Genomic DNA, 20,011 nt, shown 5'->3' with positions numbered 1-20,011 from the left:
CCACACGGGGTGACAAATCGGAAGAATCCCATATAATTACGAATCTCTAATAACCACCTTAAAACTTGCCAAATATTATAATGTTGTCATTATTTTGTCCACAGTTCGCAATAAATCTATTCCGAACATTACCGCCGTCGTCGAACCCCAACGGGGCGGAGTTCGACCCCGAGGAGGACGAGCCGACGCTGGAGGCGGCCTGGCCCCACCTGCAGCTCGTCTACGAACTGTTCCTGCGGCTCCTGGAGTCGCCAGACTTCCAGCCCAACCTCGCCAAGAAATATATAGACCAGAAATTTGTATTACAGGTTAGTATCGATTTTGGGATAGCTTTGAGTTTTCTTTCAAATAATTCGATTTCAATATGTACATGAACCAGTTTCTTATATTTGAAAGATAGTATATGCTGGGTTGATAGTTTTATGCACCTCCTTTCGTTACTAAAACGTTCATAAATAAATAAGTTATTCATTCTGTTTCTATAAAACGTTTATTTTTTGTCATGGTCTTCGCTTTAGCGTTTGTTTTTAAGATAGTTTTTGACATAGAATTCTAGATTTAAATAGAATCATTATTTTCTTTCAGCTTTATCATCCATTTGTTACAATCTACGCAGATGATATTATAACGAAATTTTATGTTACAATTTTAAAACAGAGTTGACACAAACCGTGAGAACCGTCACTTGCAAACGTCATGTATGTTTACGTTTATATAGACAATACAAACACATGACACAGGCAACGACAACAAAAATTACTCAAGCACTTCAGGACAATTTTATACCTCTTTTAGTACTTCAGCTAATGAATAGAACAACAAACTAATTCCTTTAACGATAAATATATATTGCTATATACAATACTTTGCACATATCCAATGTTTACCATAGTCTTGCCCTTGAACATATGCTATCTATACATATAATAAAATTGTAGAAAAGTGAAAACTGTACATTGAATATTTAAAAAAAAGAATAATTGCAGGTTGGTCTACGAACGATTCCGATGGCGAAAATATGATTTTTAGAATTTTTGTCTGTTTGTCTGTTTGTCTGTATGTATGTCCGGAAAGATCTCGGAAAGTACTGGATAGATTTGATTCAAATTTTCAGAGAATTTCAACAAGAGGTCCGGTCAACATACTTTTTACTTATTATCTCGCTTTTTGATACAGGGGGTGAGCAGGAGCCTTTTATATCTATAAACAAATATCAAATTATCTCATAAACTACTGAATATATTTCGTTCAAATTTTGCATGAACCTTATGGTACACATGATACAACAAATATACAAAAACCATAACGCTACTATGGAAGGGGCATGAGCAGTCAAGTTTTAAATTTTTGGACTCATCCGTAACATCGTGTAATACAATTATGAGGTGTATTTTCAACCCATTGAGTAGTAGGCAGCACGGTCATCAATTTACACAAAAAACATCACGCTATTTATCTTAAGACTTTTGGCAGAGCAATAATAGGATTTTTCGAAAATAAATCATTTTCACAAAATTAGTCATTTTATTCTCTTTCAAGTCTGATATAGACCTACCGCGACTATTTCACAAGTAAATAAAAGAAACATAAACTAATACGTTTTTTTTATGCAATTGTTACCGTAATCGGTACATTCTTGAAAGAAAGGAACAAAGAAGAATCAAAACATTCATAGTGACACTCAACCCAAAGTTGCATGTAGTTCACATTGATCTCATCTATAATTATGCATAACAAAAAATTACTGAACGACACAGTTAATTATTACCTTGGTTCATCTGTAACAACTAGCAACTATTTTTTTTTTCTTAAATTTGCAACATTACATAGACCAAAAGTATTTCGGATAAAAAAGCCCAGAAAACTTGCATAAAAACTGCATGATAGGTATGCAATGTGAAAGATCTATAAGACCAAAGCTATCAATGAATATACATTATGTATCTATTGATAGAATAATGTCTACTGATACCTGGGATTTTTCAATATTTTAACGATTTGATCGGTCTACATCCGCCATTATAGAGACCGCACACGTGGTCCTTCCAAAAATTCCTTCAATTTATTGTATTCTGTACTTATTTAAAATTTTCTTCTTTCGTAGCCTGGTAAAAACAGGGGAAGGAACGAGACTGAATAAGTCTCTGAGATCCCTAAGCCGACGAGGATTAGGGAGGGGGGACATATTTTTGGAAATTTCCCCAATAAGGCTGATAATAGCGTGTAGCTATCAGCACTTACATCCGTCATACAATGTCTGGAAAATTCATTTTGGCTGTCGGTATCGACAGCGTAACCTCATAACCAACTTCATGTAGTCTTTATTTAAATTCCATTTATGCAGTAGGGATGACGGCAGGTATTTTACTTCAATGATCGTCAGGTATGTTAACGAATAAAATACGTATTTTTTTTTTGTAAATTGGTACAGTAAATAGAACTCATGCACATGAAGTCACTTTTATGTTCATATTTTGCTTTGTCGTAACATCACAAATTACACATATCCTATAGGTACTTTAGATTTTTGTCATTGTCAATTTAAAAAAAAGGGGTGACTGATATTTTTTTATTATAACTCTATTTATTTATCAGCAATTTAAAGGCAAATCATGATCAAAACACCAGGGGGCCAAGATAACACGTTTACCAACTTTTTTATTTTGGAAATATTCCAAATGTTTGTGAGGAAGATCAGTTTTAATATTAAGAGGACAATCAAACATAAGTGTTTCAGGAAACCGTTTATATGGGTGCAATTTTGCAAAATCTTATATCTTATGACACTATGTAAAATCCATAGTTACCGAGCCCGACTCTCACTTCACCAGCTCCGTCCACAAAAATAATTTGACATCTTCTTTATATCGTCAGAAAACATCGTGTGTGAAAATAACAACTGTCTGGCTATCACTGTTCCTGAGAAACAGCCAGGTGACAGACAAACGAACGGACACCGGGGCCTCAGTAATATGGTTCTGGTTTACCTCTTTGGTTACAGTACAATAATAATTTTATGATACCTCATAATCACTGTTATAATCCGTCTAGCAATTTCAGGTGTAGGCCGGCCAAAGAACAAACGTGCTCGAAAATCATAACCCACCCAATTAGAAAATGGAAAACCCTCGAAAGTAAAACATTTTTAGCAGAATTGCTAAGCCTGAGTTATGCCTTCTGTTATTTTTTCCTTCTACCCCCCCCCCCCCCCATTATTGAACGGCTCGATTTGTCACTAATTCACATTTAAATTAAAATAGTTCAATTCGTTCGGAAGCTATGATGTCACAGACAGGCAGGCAGGCAGATATGTCAAAGTTATAAACCCATCTTTTTGGGATTAAATAAGAAAAAGTCATTAAAACAGCTGTGAAATATTTGACACCAGGATAGTATCGTAAACGATGAAGTGTGTTTGATTCAAACATTTGGTAGTTTTTGGGCCGCTCAAGATTCATTATAATTTAGAAATAAAAAAGCAAGCTTAAAATATAAAAAAGTGTTTCATTTTCAATATTGCATTACATTTTTGAGATGATCGTTATTATTAAACTTCATAGTTTTTCACATCTTGAGAATCACGCAGACAAAGTCGCGGGCAACAGCTAGTTGGAAATAAGGCTAGGGCTACAGTAGAAAGCGACGCGACCAGCGATACATGAGTGATTAATTCTTATTAGCTAAATTTCCTACTTTTGTAATACGTTCAACAGAGCTACTAAAAACGTCGAAACGGCGAGGGATGGATTCTGTATGTATGAGTAGGGTAGCCACACAACGTCAAACTCCCACTCATAAAGTAGCCAGCCCCAGCCTAGTAATAATTTTACAGTCGTTATCGTCGATTGAAAACACTCGAAAGTACAAAAATGACATTTCGTTTTGAATGATCACGTGAGTTGTCATCTCAATACATTTGAACGTTCACGTAGTGACGTTAAAGATTGCAAATATAATTTTAAACTCTTCAATAAAAATGACAACTCTTAAACGGCTCTACCTATTTCTAACAAACAAATCTAAGAACATTTGACGACCTCCGTGGTCGAGTGGCGTACGCACCGGTTTCAAGGTGTCGCTAGTTCTGAGGTCCCGGGTTCGATCCCGGGTCGGGTCAATGTAAAAATTCTTATTCCTACATGTCTCGGGTCTGGGTGTTTGTGGTACCTTTGTTGTATCTGAATTCCATAACACAAGTGCTTTAGCAACTTACTTTGGGTTCAGATCAATGTATGTGATGTTGTCCGCATTTATTAAAAGTCGGAAAAAAATCGAATCTAAGAACACTCCAACATTATGCATCTTTAATCCAAAAATTGAAATCTCGTCGAGAGCAGCTATACTATAAGTAACTCGTTTCGCTTTTTCAGTGGCATCGCTAATCGCTGGTTACCATAGCCTCGGCCTTACACTCGCAACGACTGATTTATAAGCCTTTTTGATTCATCACGCTTCTGCCTTACGCTGATTGGTTAATGTCACTTCACACTTACGCTACGGGAAATTAGATTAACAATGCACTATTACTTAATCCTCTCTTGAAATAGGTCATGCGAGCCGATAAATGTAACGTAGGTGTTAAATGAAGACGTTTTGTTCACGTGTTCAATATTCTTTATGTTTGGAAGAGGGCAGTAATGTGCTGGTGTATGTTGTTGATTGATTTATGATTCTGTTTTAGATACCGAATAAAAGATTCAGGTTCGGTTACCCCGTGATAATTTCCAGTTATCTCTCATAAATCAATAATTGTTTATTTCTTTTCCATAAATTTAAACATTAAAATATTTGTTTACTTTACAGTTTGTTTGTTATTAAGATCATGAATTTCGTATATAATTTGGGTATATTTTCTTCCTACTTTATAGCACAGTTTATGACAGAGTCAGCGCAATTTCATTATATTACTTTTTGAAACTCGTATTCGATAACCCGTGAGAAACGTCATAGGAATTCCAACTCATTTATATTTTAGTAGCTCCAATACTTAGTCAGATTCTGGTTTCCATTTTATCGCATATCACTTAAAAAAACATGATTCAGACATATAGATAACAGAGGCTTAAATTAAGCTCTACAGACCATTTAAATACATCCTGACAGCCCAGTTACTATTCACACTACGCATGCTACAAACATACCATACAAAAATCGTATATTACAATGATGTTGCAAGACAACACTGTAAATTGAACATGCAGACATCGAACACGATACGTCTATAAAGGCTCATTTAGACGAGGCGAGAAATACCAGGCGAGTTGCGATACATTGCTGGCGATGATACATCACTATTGACACAATAATAATATATTTAACACAACGCCATCTAGTCCTAAAATATGCGAAGCTTGATTTGATGACCATAGCAAGATAATTCTAAATACATACAGAGAACGAATGATCGCGCTGATAACACAAACATTTCTCTCGGGTGGGAATCGAACCTAGGACTGGCCAACAGGCCAGTCGAATTATATTAATACCAGACCTGCGGTCTCATGTGTATTTCAACTCAGCACGATATTCCTCACCACGTCTATAGCAGCCTTAAATGTTCTCTTTAATTGAAGCAATAACTTGGTCGATACCAATGAATTTTTCATCGTTTGCCTTCGTATTTATATTTGTGTAGCGTACAAAAACATGAACTGTGACGTTGTGAAGGTGTCAAGATATACAATGTATCGTAAGATAAAATGACAGTCTCTTGAAGGTAAATTTGCTTTTCGAAAGACTGCTCTGTAAATATGTTTCTTTGCCATTTACTTGATAAGAGAAAAAATAATATGACAGTTTGTTTGTGGTATTTCTAATATAAATTTTATTTTCATTTGTTAAGTAAATGGAGAACATACAGCTATATAAAAACAAACAAAATATCTTTATGTAACTGTTGAAAAACATTTTTTTTTCTCTTCATTAAGACTCAGTTTCCTAGTATAAAGAATTTGCAGTAAATCAGCCGATTTGTACTGTGGCTAGATTTTTAAATTTACCCTTATTTATCAACAACACCAACTTGTTCACAACTCCAGAACCTAGACGGCAAAAATCTCGCAAATGTGATCCTGATCATGCAAAGCTGTCATATAAGTTAAAATCATTTTTTTTATGTATTTTGCAATTTTCATCATAAACATTATTAACAAAGCAACATGATTGTCGACAGCTATTAGAACTCTTCGACTCGGAGGACCCGCGGGAACGCGACTTCCTGAAGACGACGCTACACAGGATATACGGCAAGTTCCTAGTGTTGCGCGCATACATAAGGAAACAAATCAATAATGTGTTCTATAGGTGAGTACTTGTTTGTTGAACTGTATACACGAACAAACGTCACTCGTTATCGTGATGGACGAAAATGAACCGTATTGCTTGAGAAATAACGTTGTTAGTTACTAATATCCACGATATACAGTTAACTGTATATTAAAACTTATTACTTAATTAATTTGTTCTCTAGCCAGTACACGCGTCACAAAATAATATAAAGTTACCTTATATTTAATCTCAAATTTAAATGTAAGATATAGTTTTTATTAAAAAATTGGGAATATACAAATTTTTTTTCACAAACTTTGTACGTTTCTTTTATGAGCATTTAAAATATCACAGGAAGTTATTTTTTTCTTAAAAATGCTCTTAATACACTGAATGTTTTTCATTTACTTCAAACACAAGATAGATACTTACTATATGCATCTTGTTAGTCAACAATGATTTTTATCAAGATTGCATTCAATGAAAAACGTTTAGTAGTGGGTGCGTACAACTCAACGTTCTGAATGAGATTTATCGAGGCAATTAGAGATTTATCACAATTAAATGGAAGGCTATCAGTTGTATCTGATATCTTAGGACATTGACAAACAGGTTTCATGTATAGAAGATTAAAAAAACAACTCCTGCAGGCGTCACGGTGGTTTGCAAAAACATTCAAGTCCACAAAGACACCCAGTTTAATTAATAGCTATGATTTATTTTCCTTCCTTCTGTCTTAAAGTAATTTCTTAATAAAAAAAACTGTCACAGCTAAAAAAGAGTCTCCTGAATTTTCTCCTTGTAACAAATCTAGTCGAAAAATTCCTAAAACTGGATTTTTTGGACAGGTATTTTTCCACTATTCTGGCTGTTTCTCCTCAAAAGATTCGTGCAGTGTCATGTTTAATATTTTTTAAAGATTAAACCCAACGTGTTTGTACTTGTAAACACTAATTATCCCCCATCTATTTATGTACGAGGAAACGTGACGGACAACAATAAATTAATGAAGCAGATCTCGTTCTTCTCACGTGACCCAATTAAATAGGTAACTCTGTCCGAGCGCCCCGAGCGCAGATGAACGCCATTATCGTGGGATTACTGACTCTATGTCTACTGAATATTCCCTTTGATAATCAGGCACTGGTCTGTATCTAATGTACATAATTATGCATACGTTTAAGGTGGTTTATGGGTACTTAGTATGTTATAGAAAAGGTCCCAATCTCTGCCTCGCACATCTAATCGCTTGTCGTCTTTCCGAGCCAATCATTATCATCATCTCAGTCTATAGCAGTCTACTGCTGGACATAAGCCTCTCCATATGTTCTCCAATACGACCTTCAAACCTTCAAGAAAAGAGCATATTCTTTTTTAAAAGGCCGGCTACGCACTTGTGACTCTTCTGGTGTTGCGGGTGTGCAATTGTGCATGGGCGGTGGTAATCGCTTAACATCAGACGATCCGTCTGCTCGCTTGCCCCCTATCTCATAGAAAAGCATCTTAATACTTTTAAAAAACAGTAACATTAACACCCCATAATGATGATTGAAAGTCGTTCAATGCAAGTCGTAGACAGATTTTATCCTCATCACATCCTGCACACATATCACATCAGTTCCAGATCTGATCTGTATGTAAAACATCCGGAGTTAACGTAACATTGTAAGGACGAGATATTTACATAGGAAACGATTTCCTTTTATGTTCACTGAATATTCTAGTATACATATAATATTGTTTGAACTGTCAACAAAAACGCGCGCTTATTGTAGTTTCTCAAGAATATAAATATATTTGGCGTTTACTACCACATTGTTATGTAGTACCTAGTTTTTTTATTCACCTGTTTGAAATAACTGCCGTCCAATTAGCTCCGACCTTTTCCCGATTTCTATTTATCTCCCAAGCAAACTCACTCTAGGCGGTTAAAAAAATTAAATAAACTAGAGAACATGACTAATACTACAAACTGGACGTAATGGAAGAAAATGGGAATGCCACTTTAATTTTTTAGAGTTTAAACTGTAAAGGCATTATTGCAGGATATGGGATTGTTCATAAAAATTACATTACATTTTCTTATTAATTTAAATAGTTACAAAATATTAATGTTTATCCTCCTTGTTCAGGTTTATATACGAGACAGAGCATCACAACGGCATCGCGGAACTGCTGGAGATCCTCGGCTCCATCATCAACGGGTTCGCGTTGCCGCTCAAAGAGGAACACAAACTCTTCTTATTGAGGGTAAGAACAATAACAAGATACTCTTCTACATACAAACTTAGATTTTATAATATTCATAAATAACAACTTAGTTCAGTTTACAAGTAAACACTTCATCATCGTTCATAGTTTACTAAACCACTCTACTACTGCAATAGTTTTTTCTTTGCTGTACGTCTTCCTGGTCTTGGCTTCGTACAATGTTTTAGTTATATTAAGTACAAGATCATAATTTTCGCGAGAAGTTTTAGCAACATTATGAAGTACTTGCGTTTTTACGAATAAATAAGATTACCTAATACAAGAATATTAAAGTCTCAATTTTCACCAGCTTATCGTGTGTCAATTAATTAAAATAATAAGTTATTATCGTGTTATTTTTTCCAGGTACTATTACCGCTGCACAAAGCGAAGTCCCTCTCGGTGTATCATCCGCAGCTCGCGTACTGCGTGGTGCAGTTCCTCGAGAAGGACCCCTCGCTCACACAGCCTGTTGTTAGGTATGTAATGGCGTGAATACGTTATAAATAATGTAAGCAATGTTTGCTGACATTATTTTTGTATTTTCAGTTAGCCGAATTTGTGTAATGAATTGTTTTATATTTTAGACATTACAACATTACATTTTAAACATTACAACTTACAAGGCGTTTGCCTTTTGTAGATGGATTTGTGGGGATGGTGGGACGAAAAATTAATTATACTTTTTTTTTCAATTGAAGCTCCATATTAGAAAATTTCTGTATATGACCTACGAAAAGCAATACGAGACACAAATCCAAAATAAACAATGTATTCGAAGTCTAAAAAAAACAAAATAAAATGAGCTTCAATCCCTAATCTCACCTGTATTTATTCTACAGGGCATTGTTAAAATATTGGCCGAAAACACACTCGCCGAAAGAAGTGATGTTCTTGAATGAGATGGAAGAGATCCTGGACGTGATCGAGCCGGCGGAGTTCCAGAAGATTATGGACCCACTGTTCAAGCAGCTCGCGAAGTGCGTCTCCAGCCCACACTTTCAGGTCAGTCGAATATACCAACGATTTTTTTATTGACAATTAAATACAGTACTCGAACCTCTGACTTCTATCTGCCTATTCTTCTGTCTTTTTAGGCAACGATTCTTGAAATGTCCTTTAACTTACCGTCAACAAATTACTTCAAAAGTCTCTAGCTTTAATATTATATTTGACAGGTGGCAGAGCGCGCTCTGTACTACTGGAACAATGAGTACATAATGTCTTTAATATCGGACAACGCGACGCACATCCTGCCCATAATGTTCCCGTCGCTGTACCGCAACACCAAGAGCCACTGGAACAAGACCATCCACGGGCTCGTGTACAACGCGCTCAAGCTCTTCATGGAGATGAATCAGAAACTCTTCGACGAGTGCACGCAGCAGTACAAACAGGAGAAACAGAAGTGAGTCGTTTTCAGTATGTTGTCGTTCTTTTTTAACAGAAGGAGTTATTTTTAGAGGTAACGGATTTTGATCCAAGTAATTGTGTTGGTAAGAAATTGCCTGCACGGATAGTTGAGCTAAAACGCGTAAGCCGAAAAAAAAAAATATTTTTTTCGTGTTTTGTTTCGTGACATTTGAAAACTGGTTTCTAAGCTCAAGAAGTCCACTTATATTGCTACGATATCTTTCCTAAACCTGTTTCAAAGAACTAATAAAGATACAATTAATTTAGTTTTTAACTGTTGCTAACTATTGTCGTGTGCAGGGAGCGCGAGCGGCTGCTGCAGCGCGAGGAGGTGTGGCGCTCGCTGGAGGCGCGCGCGGCCGCCTGCCCCGCCGCGCCCCGCGCCCCCGCCGCGCCCCGCGCCCCCGCCGCGCCCCGCGCCCCCGCGCCCGCGCCCCCCGCGCCCGCCGACGACAGCCCGCTCGCGCCGCTCTCCTACCAGCGCATCGAGCACGAGGCGCAGGAGGTAAGGAACACTAGCTTACCTTGACCTGCTACCGTTTCTCCCCGAGGGGTAGAACCGAATGAGTTCAACACACGCCGAAGGCGCCGCATGCTCTGCATAACTTCAGGGACCTTAATTTGCGGCGAGATTTGGGCTAATGCACATAGACGATAGCATTTGGTAAAACGCGTATACGAATACGTAATGAGCTATTAAGCCAGTCTTTAAAAATAAAAATTATTCGTGCCTAAAAAATAGGCTGCCAATACATAATTTTAAAAATAAATACAATATACCCCGTCCGCAGCTCCGGAAGCAAGGGTACAACGCGAGCAAGCCCCTCCTCCGCAAGAAGTCGGAGCTGCCCGCCGACTCCACGACGGTGAAGGCGCTCATCGAGCACAAGCGCGCCGACCCGTACCTGTCCACTCCGCCCGACGTCAACCAGTGCTAGCGACACACACACACACACACACACACACCGCTCCCCTCGCGTGGTCCTAGCGCGCCCGCTCCCGCCACACCAGCCGCGCACTGTCATGGCTGCCGACCAATGTTGTTCAAAACTGTTCAATCAAGGCTGACCCCTACGAAAAGGTATACGTGAATATGGCTCTGGAGTGCGTTTCAACAAACACTACTTCAAAATCGACGTTAAGACCACACTCAAATATACACAGAACTATTAACGGCCTTAACAATTTTAACTACAATCAATACAATATGTTTAAACAAAATTTATACGGACTGTAATAATAATAATCAAGACGTGATTTGAAGTGCCGGACATTGGACCGCCGGTAACACCGCGGACGGAACCCGAGTGTGCGAGCGAGAGGACGCTATAAGAGTGACACGAGTGACGCATTGTGGTCTATATTGAATAGTTAGTACACATAATTATATTAATACGGTAGTGTCCTTTTGTTGATGTTTTATATCCACTTAGGTCGACAATCGCGGGCGACTAGCGTGCTCGCTCACCAATCAGAAGCCGTGTGCTTTTGCTCCGGACTGCCTGATTGGTGGGCTATCACGCCAAGTAAATTGCTACTTAAATGTACTCGAAAGCACTGCTGTTATTTAATTGTATTATAATCTAAATGATGTTTCTACCGTCATTCGGCGCGTTGTCGACCTGTATTATACAGAGTGATGCAAATTGTGAGAGTGTCTGGAAACGTAGTTTTCTTTATGTGGTCTTTTACAAATATTTAACGATTGCTTACTCAGTACGTTGATGGGATTTCGTTTTTCTTTCACTCTAACTTGATTGAGGTAATGAAAAATGTAATTTCTTTGTCAATACAATTTGTACTGTTCAAGTTTGGTGTAGACCTCGTCCCTGTGCTGAGAGGGGACGAATCATTTCAATATGCATCACAAAGCGCCTTGCTTTCGTACCTTGTATTTACTTATTCTTTTTTAAATGTAAGTAACAGGTTTATACACCATTCCACTGCAGAACCACCTACGAAATGTTTTAGCCCAATCGTGTATTAATTTAATTGTATTTAGATGTATAATCATGTTGATTTAAACGCCATAATGTTTTGATAACGGGAGATCATCAGTTGCGATTGAATACGTACATAAATAATAATCTGTGTATATGTGTATTAAAATATATATCAATCTATATGTATATAGACTAACAATACCAATTGATAGTCTCCCGACACTTATTAAATCTTTAATTTATTATTTATAGAAACCAAATACATGAACACATATATGTTTGTACTGATACTATTCGTTTGACATAGATATCATTATTTAATCTAAGGTTTTCACAATAATTATGTAAAGCATACTTTATGTCAAACTGTAGTTATCTCATATTATATTTTAGTCGATTTGGTATGACGGGCGAGAGGATATTCTATGCACAATAATTACTAATGACGTAGCATTTCATTTAATCATTACTAAAATATATTTTAATGTCCTATGTTATATGTCCCCGCCTAGAACGGAAACATATTCGGCTTATATAGCTCCTCTAATCTAACTAAATGAGTAGGATCTAGACGTTTTAGTTACTATGTTTAGGGTCTTAACACAACCGTCCATCGGTTACTAAATCTGTTCTTAATGTAAAAACTTAACGCGCTATCCGCTTCCCGCGTACTAAACTCGCTTGCTCCACATTCGCTCTAGGGTAATATAAAACTTAGTATACACTATAATTTCCATAATATAAGCTGAATATATATCCGTTAGTACACTCGACGTAAAGTTAGTTTATTTAAAAATAATATATGCCTATCTGCCTTTACGGAAGTATATTAGTTTAACGAGTCGGGCACCCACGGTGATGTATTTCGATTTATTTTAAGTTTTATTATTTTGTGTGTATAGAGTGCCAAAGGAGTTTGCGTTGAAGCCATTTCAAACAGTCGACTTAACATATGATGTGTAATGTATTTATAAAATGTATTAGATGAGCTTCGGGTGAGAGAGGATGTTTGAGAGCACCTATCTATGTAGTTATTTATTTTTTTATTTTAACATAACTTACCCATGTTATTGAATGACGACTGAAATAAAAATTATCGAGTGTTTTTAATCAAAGTATCCGATACTATCGACTAATGAAGCTAGATTTTGTAACTTTTATATTATTATAGTTGTTTGCAATATTGTATAATGGCGTTAATATTTAATAGACAGTTTCACGTTACGGGCGCGAGTTTACGAGAGTTTATCGAATGGTAAATTCTACATTTACAGTAATGGCCAGTTCGAGACCAGAAAGATTTTTGACTTGACGTTTGTTGCTTACACAAAGTATCTCAAGACAACATAATTTTAATGAAACGTTTGATCTCGAAAAGCAACAATGTTCATTCAAGTTTGAAAATCTTTGACTGTGGTAATAAGCTCTAGGCCTTGTTATAGTTGATAGTATCCAATACTTGTCTCAATACCAGGTGTCTCGTCAGCAAGTGACTGTACTAATAAAACGATTTGTAATTAAGGTATAAACTTACAATAAAACCACGCAATATGCTTTAGGTAGGCGGTCAAGTGCAATCTTTTGATATACTTCCAACTCTAGACGGTTACTTGCTGACTGACAATATGTTTAACTGCCTGTCTGTTTGTTAGCGTGACGCATGATCGACAAAGACCTCACTTTAGCGAATTATTTGCAAAACGCTGTTCAACAAATTGATAAATTTTGTATAAATATTTATAACGATAATGTAACTGTTGAAAACAAATATTGTAACAGATGACATATTATAAGGTGCTTATGATTATCGTTATAATACAAAGTTGTGCATATAACGTGAGTTTTAATGTCCTATTCGACCTTCCCGCGTGTCCAATGTTCTTGTGAATACGTAACTGTTTTCCCGACTTCCATATTTCATTCGGTTTAATACTAAATGCCTATAAACTCCTACATATACCTAAAATTTTCCTGTGAAGAGAATAAATAGTGTTTTTTTAATAACGACTCCTGCGCTGGAGAATTAAATCCATGCGTCCCGGGGGGTTTCACTGACATTCAATTAACATCCACACCACTCAGATTTAAAACAAGCATTCGTGGATTACATAATGATAGTCCAACGCGTGCATCGATTCAGCGACACGTCAAGCACTGCTGTGGGTTAAGTGACTACAACCACTATGCTAGTATCCATGCAGTTGCCTTTGCTTTTGTACAGGAGACGACAGACTACAGAATGATTTAAAACAACAATAAGTATTGAAAACTATTTATTGATAATTTATTTCTCTTATTTATACATTATATGCAAGGACTTGAGAGTACTTTGGTATGTCTTGCGTATAAAATCTGGAAACTTCATCATAGCTACATAGGGTCTCAAGAACATACCAAAATGCTCGCGATATCTATACCACTTTTTACACATATTACATATACATATTTTCATATAATATTTTACTTAAATATAAATAACTTATCTAAACCGGTTAACTTATTTCAAACTCTGAAGTCTGAACATTGGATACATTAACACTATGGTTAAGCAGTTGATGCATATGCATTGACTTATTAATTAAAGAATCAATTGATGAACTGCATTGCAATGTAGCATTATTGGTCACAAGGTTATACTCGATGGCTAATTTCATATACGTGCACTGGAAGTTGCATTGCTTATGTTTTCAGTTTTGATGATCCAAAATTGTACCAATTTGTTTAGTTGAGTTACCTAAGAAAGCTTATTTTGATAGTTACGTAAACAAGCGTTGGTAAAATAACCCACAGTAAAATGTATTAAATTTTCTTTGTCACTAATTTCGCAAAGGACATCTTTTGTTTACATTTAAACCAGGTAGAAAAACCATCAATAAGTCTTTTAATAATTCAATATGACGAAAAACCGAAAACTACACTTACAATCTGTGGGTTTCATTCTATTACTTCTTATACATTTTTTATAACAATTGATACTCCATAATTATAAAAACTTCCCTCACTACCTATGGGTTTAATTAAACTAACGCGCAATTCACTAGCCAATTTAATACAGTGTACATACAATTAGGCCAGTGGTATCTCATCAAAGGTGCAGCAGGAATGTTCAAAAAGAAGACTAGAAAAAATTACAAGGTGATGAAATTGATGTTCAATATAAGTTTATTTTTAGTTGATGGCCAGGATTTACATACAAGCTATTCAGAAGTATTGGAATAATCAATAATGTCGAAGTTGCAATGTTTCGTGCGACAAAACTAAATCAAGATGTAGAAAAAACGGAAAACCAGCCTACATGTTACAGGAAAATAGGTTAATAAGTTACTAGGCACTAAAATGTTAGCCCTGGAAGAAATATTAACAATCACTATTCTAGTTTTAATAAATTTTGCTAAATTCTGTCAGGACATGATCATAATACGACTTTAATTTATCTAATTTCAACAATTAAATACTTTTCAATCTCCTTTAATTTCATAGCCAATAAACGTGAAATTCTTAAACAATTTCGTGCCTTAACACAGTGAACACAATCAGATCAATACATTAAATCACATTTTGTAAAGAAAAGCCAATTAAAATGGAGGTGACATGATTTTGATACGGATACATATATTAAAGTCTATGCTTTACACTCAGAGATAAAGTTTATTATATCCTTTATTAGTTTACGCCATTTTTTTACATTCTATACAATAAAATTTGATTAACACTGAAATAGGTGAAAAGAAGACAAAACGTTACGTTGAAATCCAATTGAACTCTGTATATTTTTACTTACAAAAAGCCATTAATTTCTTTAAACCAGGTAATCATTTCACTACATTCAAAAGTAAACCATTCCTCTTTGTTATAAAGGTGGTTTTACTGTTAAAATATTGATGATCGGCCGAATGAGAAGTAAGGTATCGAACAGTCTGTATAGCGAGTTAAAGAGAAAATGTGAATGGATCTGTCAATATAGTTAAACAGCCCTTTTTTAATATAAAACTTCTGCAGATAGTATAAAAAAATACTATATATTTTGTTGCTACTGCCAAAAACTGTTAACTACTTGTTTATCTATCTAGCTTTCTCAAACTTCATTGTTACCTTACTGTATATTTTCTTTTATTATTTAATTTACATTTTATTTGATTTTTCGAATAAACTTCGTTTAACAATTTAACTGTACAGATTGCATATTTATGACCATATATTTTAACAATAATTTATATTTTTAATATTTTACAATACTGGGACTGGCCTTCGTTTAGTTACTCTTTGTGTATTGTATTTTGGGATTTCAAACCCATAGCCATCATATTTATTTGAGAAATATTTTGATTATAAATTACTTGACTTTTAGTATATCAAAACTAACCGCCATTTTGACCAGAGATTAAATTTATAAGTTGTAGAGTTTGTATAATTGTTTAATGCGGGCAATTACAAATTGGGCCTCACTTAGGCCAAAGAATTCTTACCACGGATTTTCTCAGTCCTGGTCAAACTAAAATTTCATAACAACTTTTGAGTGGTCGGATTCGTATTCGCGTATACATATTATAATGAATGCTTCAATTCGTTACTTATTTCCGTTACTGTATTGTTTAGTACAAATGTTGATGGGTGAAGGTACCAGGGCGTCATAAGGCTGCAGGATGTAGCCGTACTCCGCAGGGCTCCGTCTGTTATTTCCTCCTGTTGTGTAGCGTGTGCTTCAGTTGCTGTATCTCGTCGTGTTGCCGCGCTAGCTGCTCGTTCAGACCCGCCACGTGCTCGGTCAGCACAGACATCTGCTCCTCGTAATTGTGCGATGTCGAATGTAACTCCTCTTCCTGTGAAAATTATTAACATTAACATTGTTTTGATTAACATTTAATAAAATTAGGTTGATTACTCCTAAAACAAAACATGAGACTTTTCATCTTTTACAAAATTTTAACTGTAATTAAGACTTTCTTTTCAAAATAATTTAAGTTAATGCAATCACTCTCGTCGAACCAATGAGTCATCATTGTATTCTTACGCAATCTTATCTAGATATAATCAAAATTCGTCGAACAATATAATCCATATTCCATATCCATATAATTGTAACACAATATAAAGATAACTTAACTCGTATATGACCAGACACGATGAGTCAGACACTCAGTATGGCCACTACTCGGTACTCACCAGTCTGCTGATAGTGTTGTGTTTCTCGCTGAGCGTGTGCTCGTCCGCCTGTCTGTCGCGCTCCATCTCCTCAAACCGAAGACGCAGCATCTCACACTAGACAAACAATTCATTAACGATTTCATTAATGATTATTAGAAAGAAATACTTTTTCAAGAACTGTCAGGAATGTTTTATTGAACATTATAGATTTCAGCCACAGCAAAACAATATTTGCAAATTTTTACAATACTTTAAGAAGAAAGTTATTTATTTCCCAAACTCTTTTATAAAACAAACGAAAACATACCTCTTTAACATAATGTTCAGTCTTGCTCTTCAACTCCTCGCGTTCTGACTTCAATTCACTAATCTTATTCCTAAAGTACGACTTCATGCGTTCCTCCCTGGTCTCGACCTCGCTGGTCATCAGGAAGGGCACCTCCAGGCTGCCCAGCAGGCCGGTGACCCTGCCCTCGTGGTCCACAGACGTCTCCCCGAAGGTGTTGAAGTCACCAGAGTCATGACCATCCCCTCGCTTCTTCTGACTCGCGGATACGTATTTTGCTACTTCTAATTTGAGACTCTCGTTTTCCATTCGAAGCATCTCGAATTCCATTCTCAGTTTTTGATTTTCCTAAAAAAGATAACGAAAATTAGGAATAACCACTATATCAATTTCCCCAAAAGTTTTTTTTTTACCTTTTGTAAACTTATGGTTAAGTCAAATATCTGTGTTCAAAGAAAATAATGTAAAATAACCAATGTATAGCAAAACTATATGTGCAAGTTACCTGTTCTAGTGAATGTGCTTTTATACTAAGTTGTTCAGTAACATTTAAGTCATCTACAGAACTTAGCGCATCCTCACTTCCGACCTGCAAACATCAATTAATAAACTGTTCATAGACTGTTTCACTATTTTGTGTTGTTGTTAATACTAGTAACATTATGATAGTAGGTTTTTTTTGAAGAAATTATAACATTTTTGTTGTATTTTAGTTTACTATTCAGTAAATTTTTCCATTCGAAAATTATTTCGTTCACATAATTCGACAAGCATAAAAATTTATTTAAACAAAATCAAAACTCATGGAATAAATGATTTATAGGTACATACCAAGCTGCCGCCTTCAGACAAGAAGTCTCCGTTACAACTGGCAGCCTGACTACTGGTGGCCAGCTGAATCTTGTTTGGCGTGCCTCCGAGCCTCTCCTTCTGGGCCTCTTCTAGAGAATACTGCAACTCCTGGTTCTTGTTCTTGAGCTTGGCTATCTCACACTTGTATTTACTGTCACTCTCGTTAATGTGCCTCTGGTAGTCCTCCAGTGAAGCCCTCAACTGGGATACCTCAAATACTTTGTCTGATAACTGAAAATAAGTTTTTTTATTAAATATCTTAAATTAATAGAGTTTAAATACAACATATGTACATATAGTTATTAATCTCTGTATGGTAATTAAAAAAAATCTAATAAGATTATTATTAGAATTCAAATTTGTTGGGAGAATGGCAAAATTATTGATTAAATAAGGTACAGTAAAGTCGACAATGCACACAAAATATTCATAACTATAAACAAATGCATGTATTCATTACATTAATTGATACAATTAACAACATTGGAGTGTTACTCATACACTTCAATTGCTGAAATAACTTTAGTATCAAGAATACATGTGCAGACTACTTTCTATAATGAAGGGTATATGTCAATTTGCTTTTTAGTATATTTTCATTAAAATTGTAGGTGATAACTTTAAAGAGGCAAGAACATATAAGATCTATAAGTTGCCAAAAAAGGTCCTACTTTAGTCCACTTCATTTTCTAATTGGTTATTAGCAACTGTCAACTATCTAAACAGTTCTTTCATGCTGTACGGGGTCCACAATTGTAACTATGAATAAGTTCAATCATCTATGAAATCACCTGAAATCAAGTTTCCAATGTTCTGGTTAGAACATAATTCTTTAACTTACCTGAGAAGCATACTGTGCATTTTCAATGATTTTCTTCTGTAGTTCTTCTTGAAGCAGTCCTGAGTCCAATGGGCCAGGATAGCTGACTGTAGGCTGTTTCTCATCCCCTTTGCTTTTTGATTTCTTCGTCAACTTCAACTGTAAATTAAACATGTTATATAAATACAATTTACTTTGTAGAATTTTTGAATGATGGACTAATTCTGACAAACATGTCTGTAAATAGTTTCTGTTTTGATGAACAGATATCAGGTATCTGTTGTGAATTAATCCATGGCAAATTTAGATAAGATTACAATCACCTACTAATTAGTAACACTTCGCAACACTTTAAATGACGGTTCTTGCGTTGGTTTATGGTGCAACTGACCTGTAACGCGTCGAGTTCATCCTGAAGGACGGACACGCGCCGCGTCAACTGCTGGTTCCTGAATGTCAGCGAGTCTATCTCCAACTCCCCCTTCCTTAGAGCTTTCTCCTTTTCTTTAAGCCCATCCCGCAGCTCGTTCGACTTCGCCTGCTCATCCAGCACCCCCTTTTTAAGCACCTTGACATGCACTCGCAACTGGAACAACGGAAACAATGAATCCAACAAATTGCCGATAGTTTCACCGCATCAATGATAATAATGTTACACACTTTTGAATACTCAGCTGCTAGTTTTTGATACTTTGCTTGTATATCACCCGAAGGCAGCCCCTCCATTGTCAATTTTCAGGTGGTCATAACTGTAAATTCCGGTATTTAGCTGTTTATTTGTTACTTGTATTGAACATGAACACCCACTTTCATGAAAGTGACGTATTGTGATAGTGGACGAATGAACTGTCAAGTGTCAAATGATAATAAAGAGAATAGTCGATTTTAAAGTTAACATTAAAACTGTTTCTATATTGTATTTATAGCCTATTACGTGTAATTGATTATAAGTGTAAAATTTGAAATAATTATCTGCTTATTGTTATACTATTGCTGTCCAAAATCACTATAAAACATTAATCGATTCCGTTTATG

General features: G+C 35.8%; 2 protein-coding genes across 7 annotated transcripts in view; one reads left to right on the top strand and one right to left on the bottom strand.

The window, feature by feature from the left end:
- LOC113498663 (serine/threonine-protein phosphatase 2A 56 kDa regulatory subunit gamma isoform-like) overlaps nt 1-13,708 on the top strand; it is a 43,062-nt gene extending 29,354 nt beyond the window's left edge. For all 6 annotated transcript variants that reach the window (XM_026878770.1, XM_026878767.1, XM_026878771.1 and 3 more), the window contains exons 4-11: nt 105-308; nt 6,173-6,303; nt 8,400-8,517; nt 8,884-8,996; nt 9,360-9,522; nt 9,696-9,925; nt 10,231-10,435; nt 10,722-13,708. In XM_026878770.1, the coding sequence (XP_026734571.1) occupies nt 105-308; nt 6,173-6,303; nt 8,400-8,517; nt 8,884-8,996; nt 9,360-9,522; nt 9,696-9,925; nt 10,231-10,435; nt 10,722-10,868 (1,311 nt within the window). In that variant the 3' untranslated portion in view covers nt 10,869-13,708. The remainder of the gene's footprint in view (nt 1-104; nt 309-6,172; nt 6,304-8,399; nt 8,518-8,883; nt 8,997-9,359; nt 9,523-9,695; nt 9,926-10,230; nt 10,436-10,721) is intronic.
- Nucleotides 13,709-14,129: 421 nt separating this feature from the next.
- Nucleotides 14,130-19,812, bottom strand: LOC113498665 (protein phosphatase 1 regulatory subunit 21). The gene is made up of 8 exons (XM_026878772.1): nt 19,637-19,812; nt 19,368-19,562; nt 18,998-19,135; nt 18,136-18,387; nt 17,810-17,893; nt 17,326-17,652; nt 17,037-17,132; nt 14,130-16,693 (listed from the first exon to the last, which is right to left on the bottom strand). Exons 1-8 carry the CDS (start codon nt 19,700-19,702, stop codon nt 16,547-16,549), a joined length of 1,305 nt encoding a protein of 434 aa, XP_026734573.1. The 5' UTR covers nt 19,703-19,812; the 3' UTR covers nt 14,130-16,546.
- Between the last annotated feature and the right edge of the window lie 199 nt (nt 19,813-20,011).

This window comes from Trichoplusia ni, chromosome 11 (assembly GCF_003590095.1).
Source record: "Trichoplusia ni isolate ovarian cell line Hi5 chromosome 11, tn1, whole genome shotgun sequence".
In the NCBI taxonomy this organism is placed as follows: Eukaryota; Metazoa; Arthropoda; class Insecta; order Lepidoptera; family Noctuidae; genus Trichoplusia; species Trichoplusia ni.
Note: the sequence above shows the minus strand (reverse complement) of the source record. Positions and strands in the feature narration are given on the sequence as shown.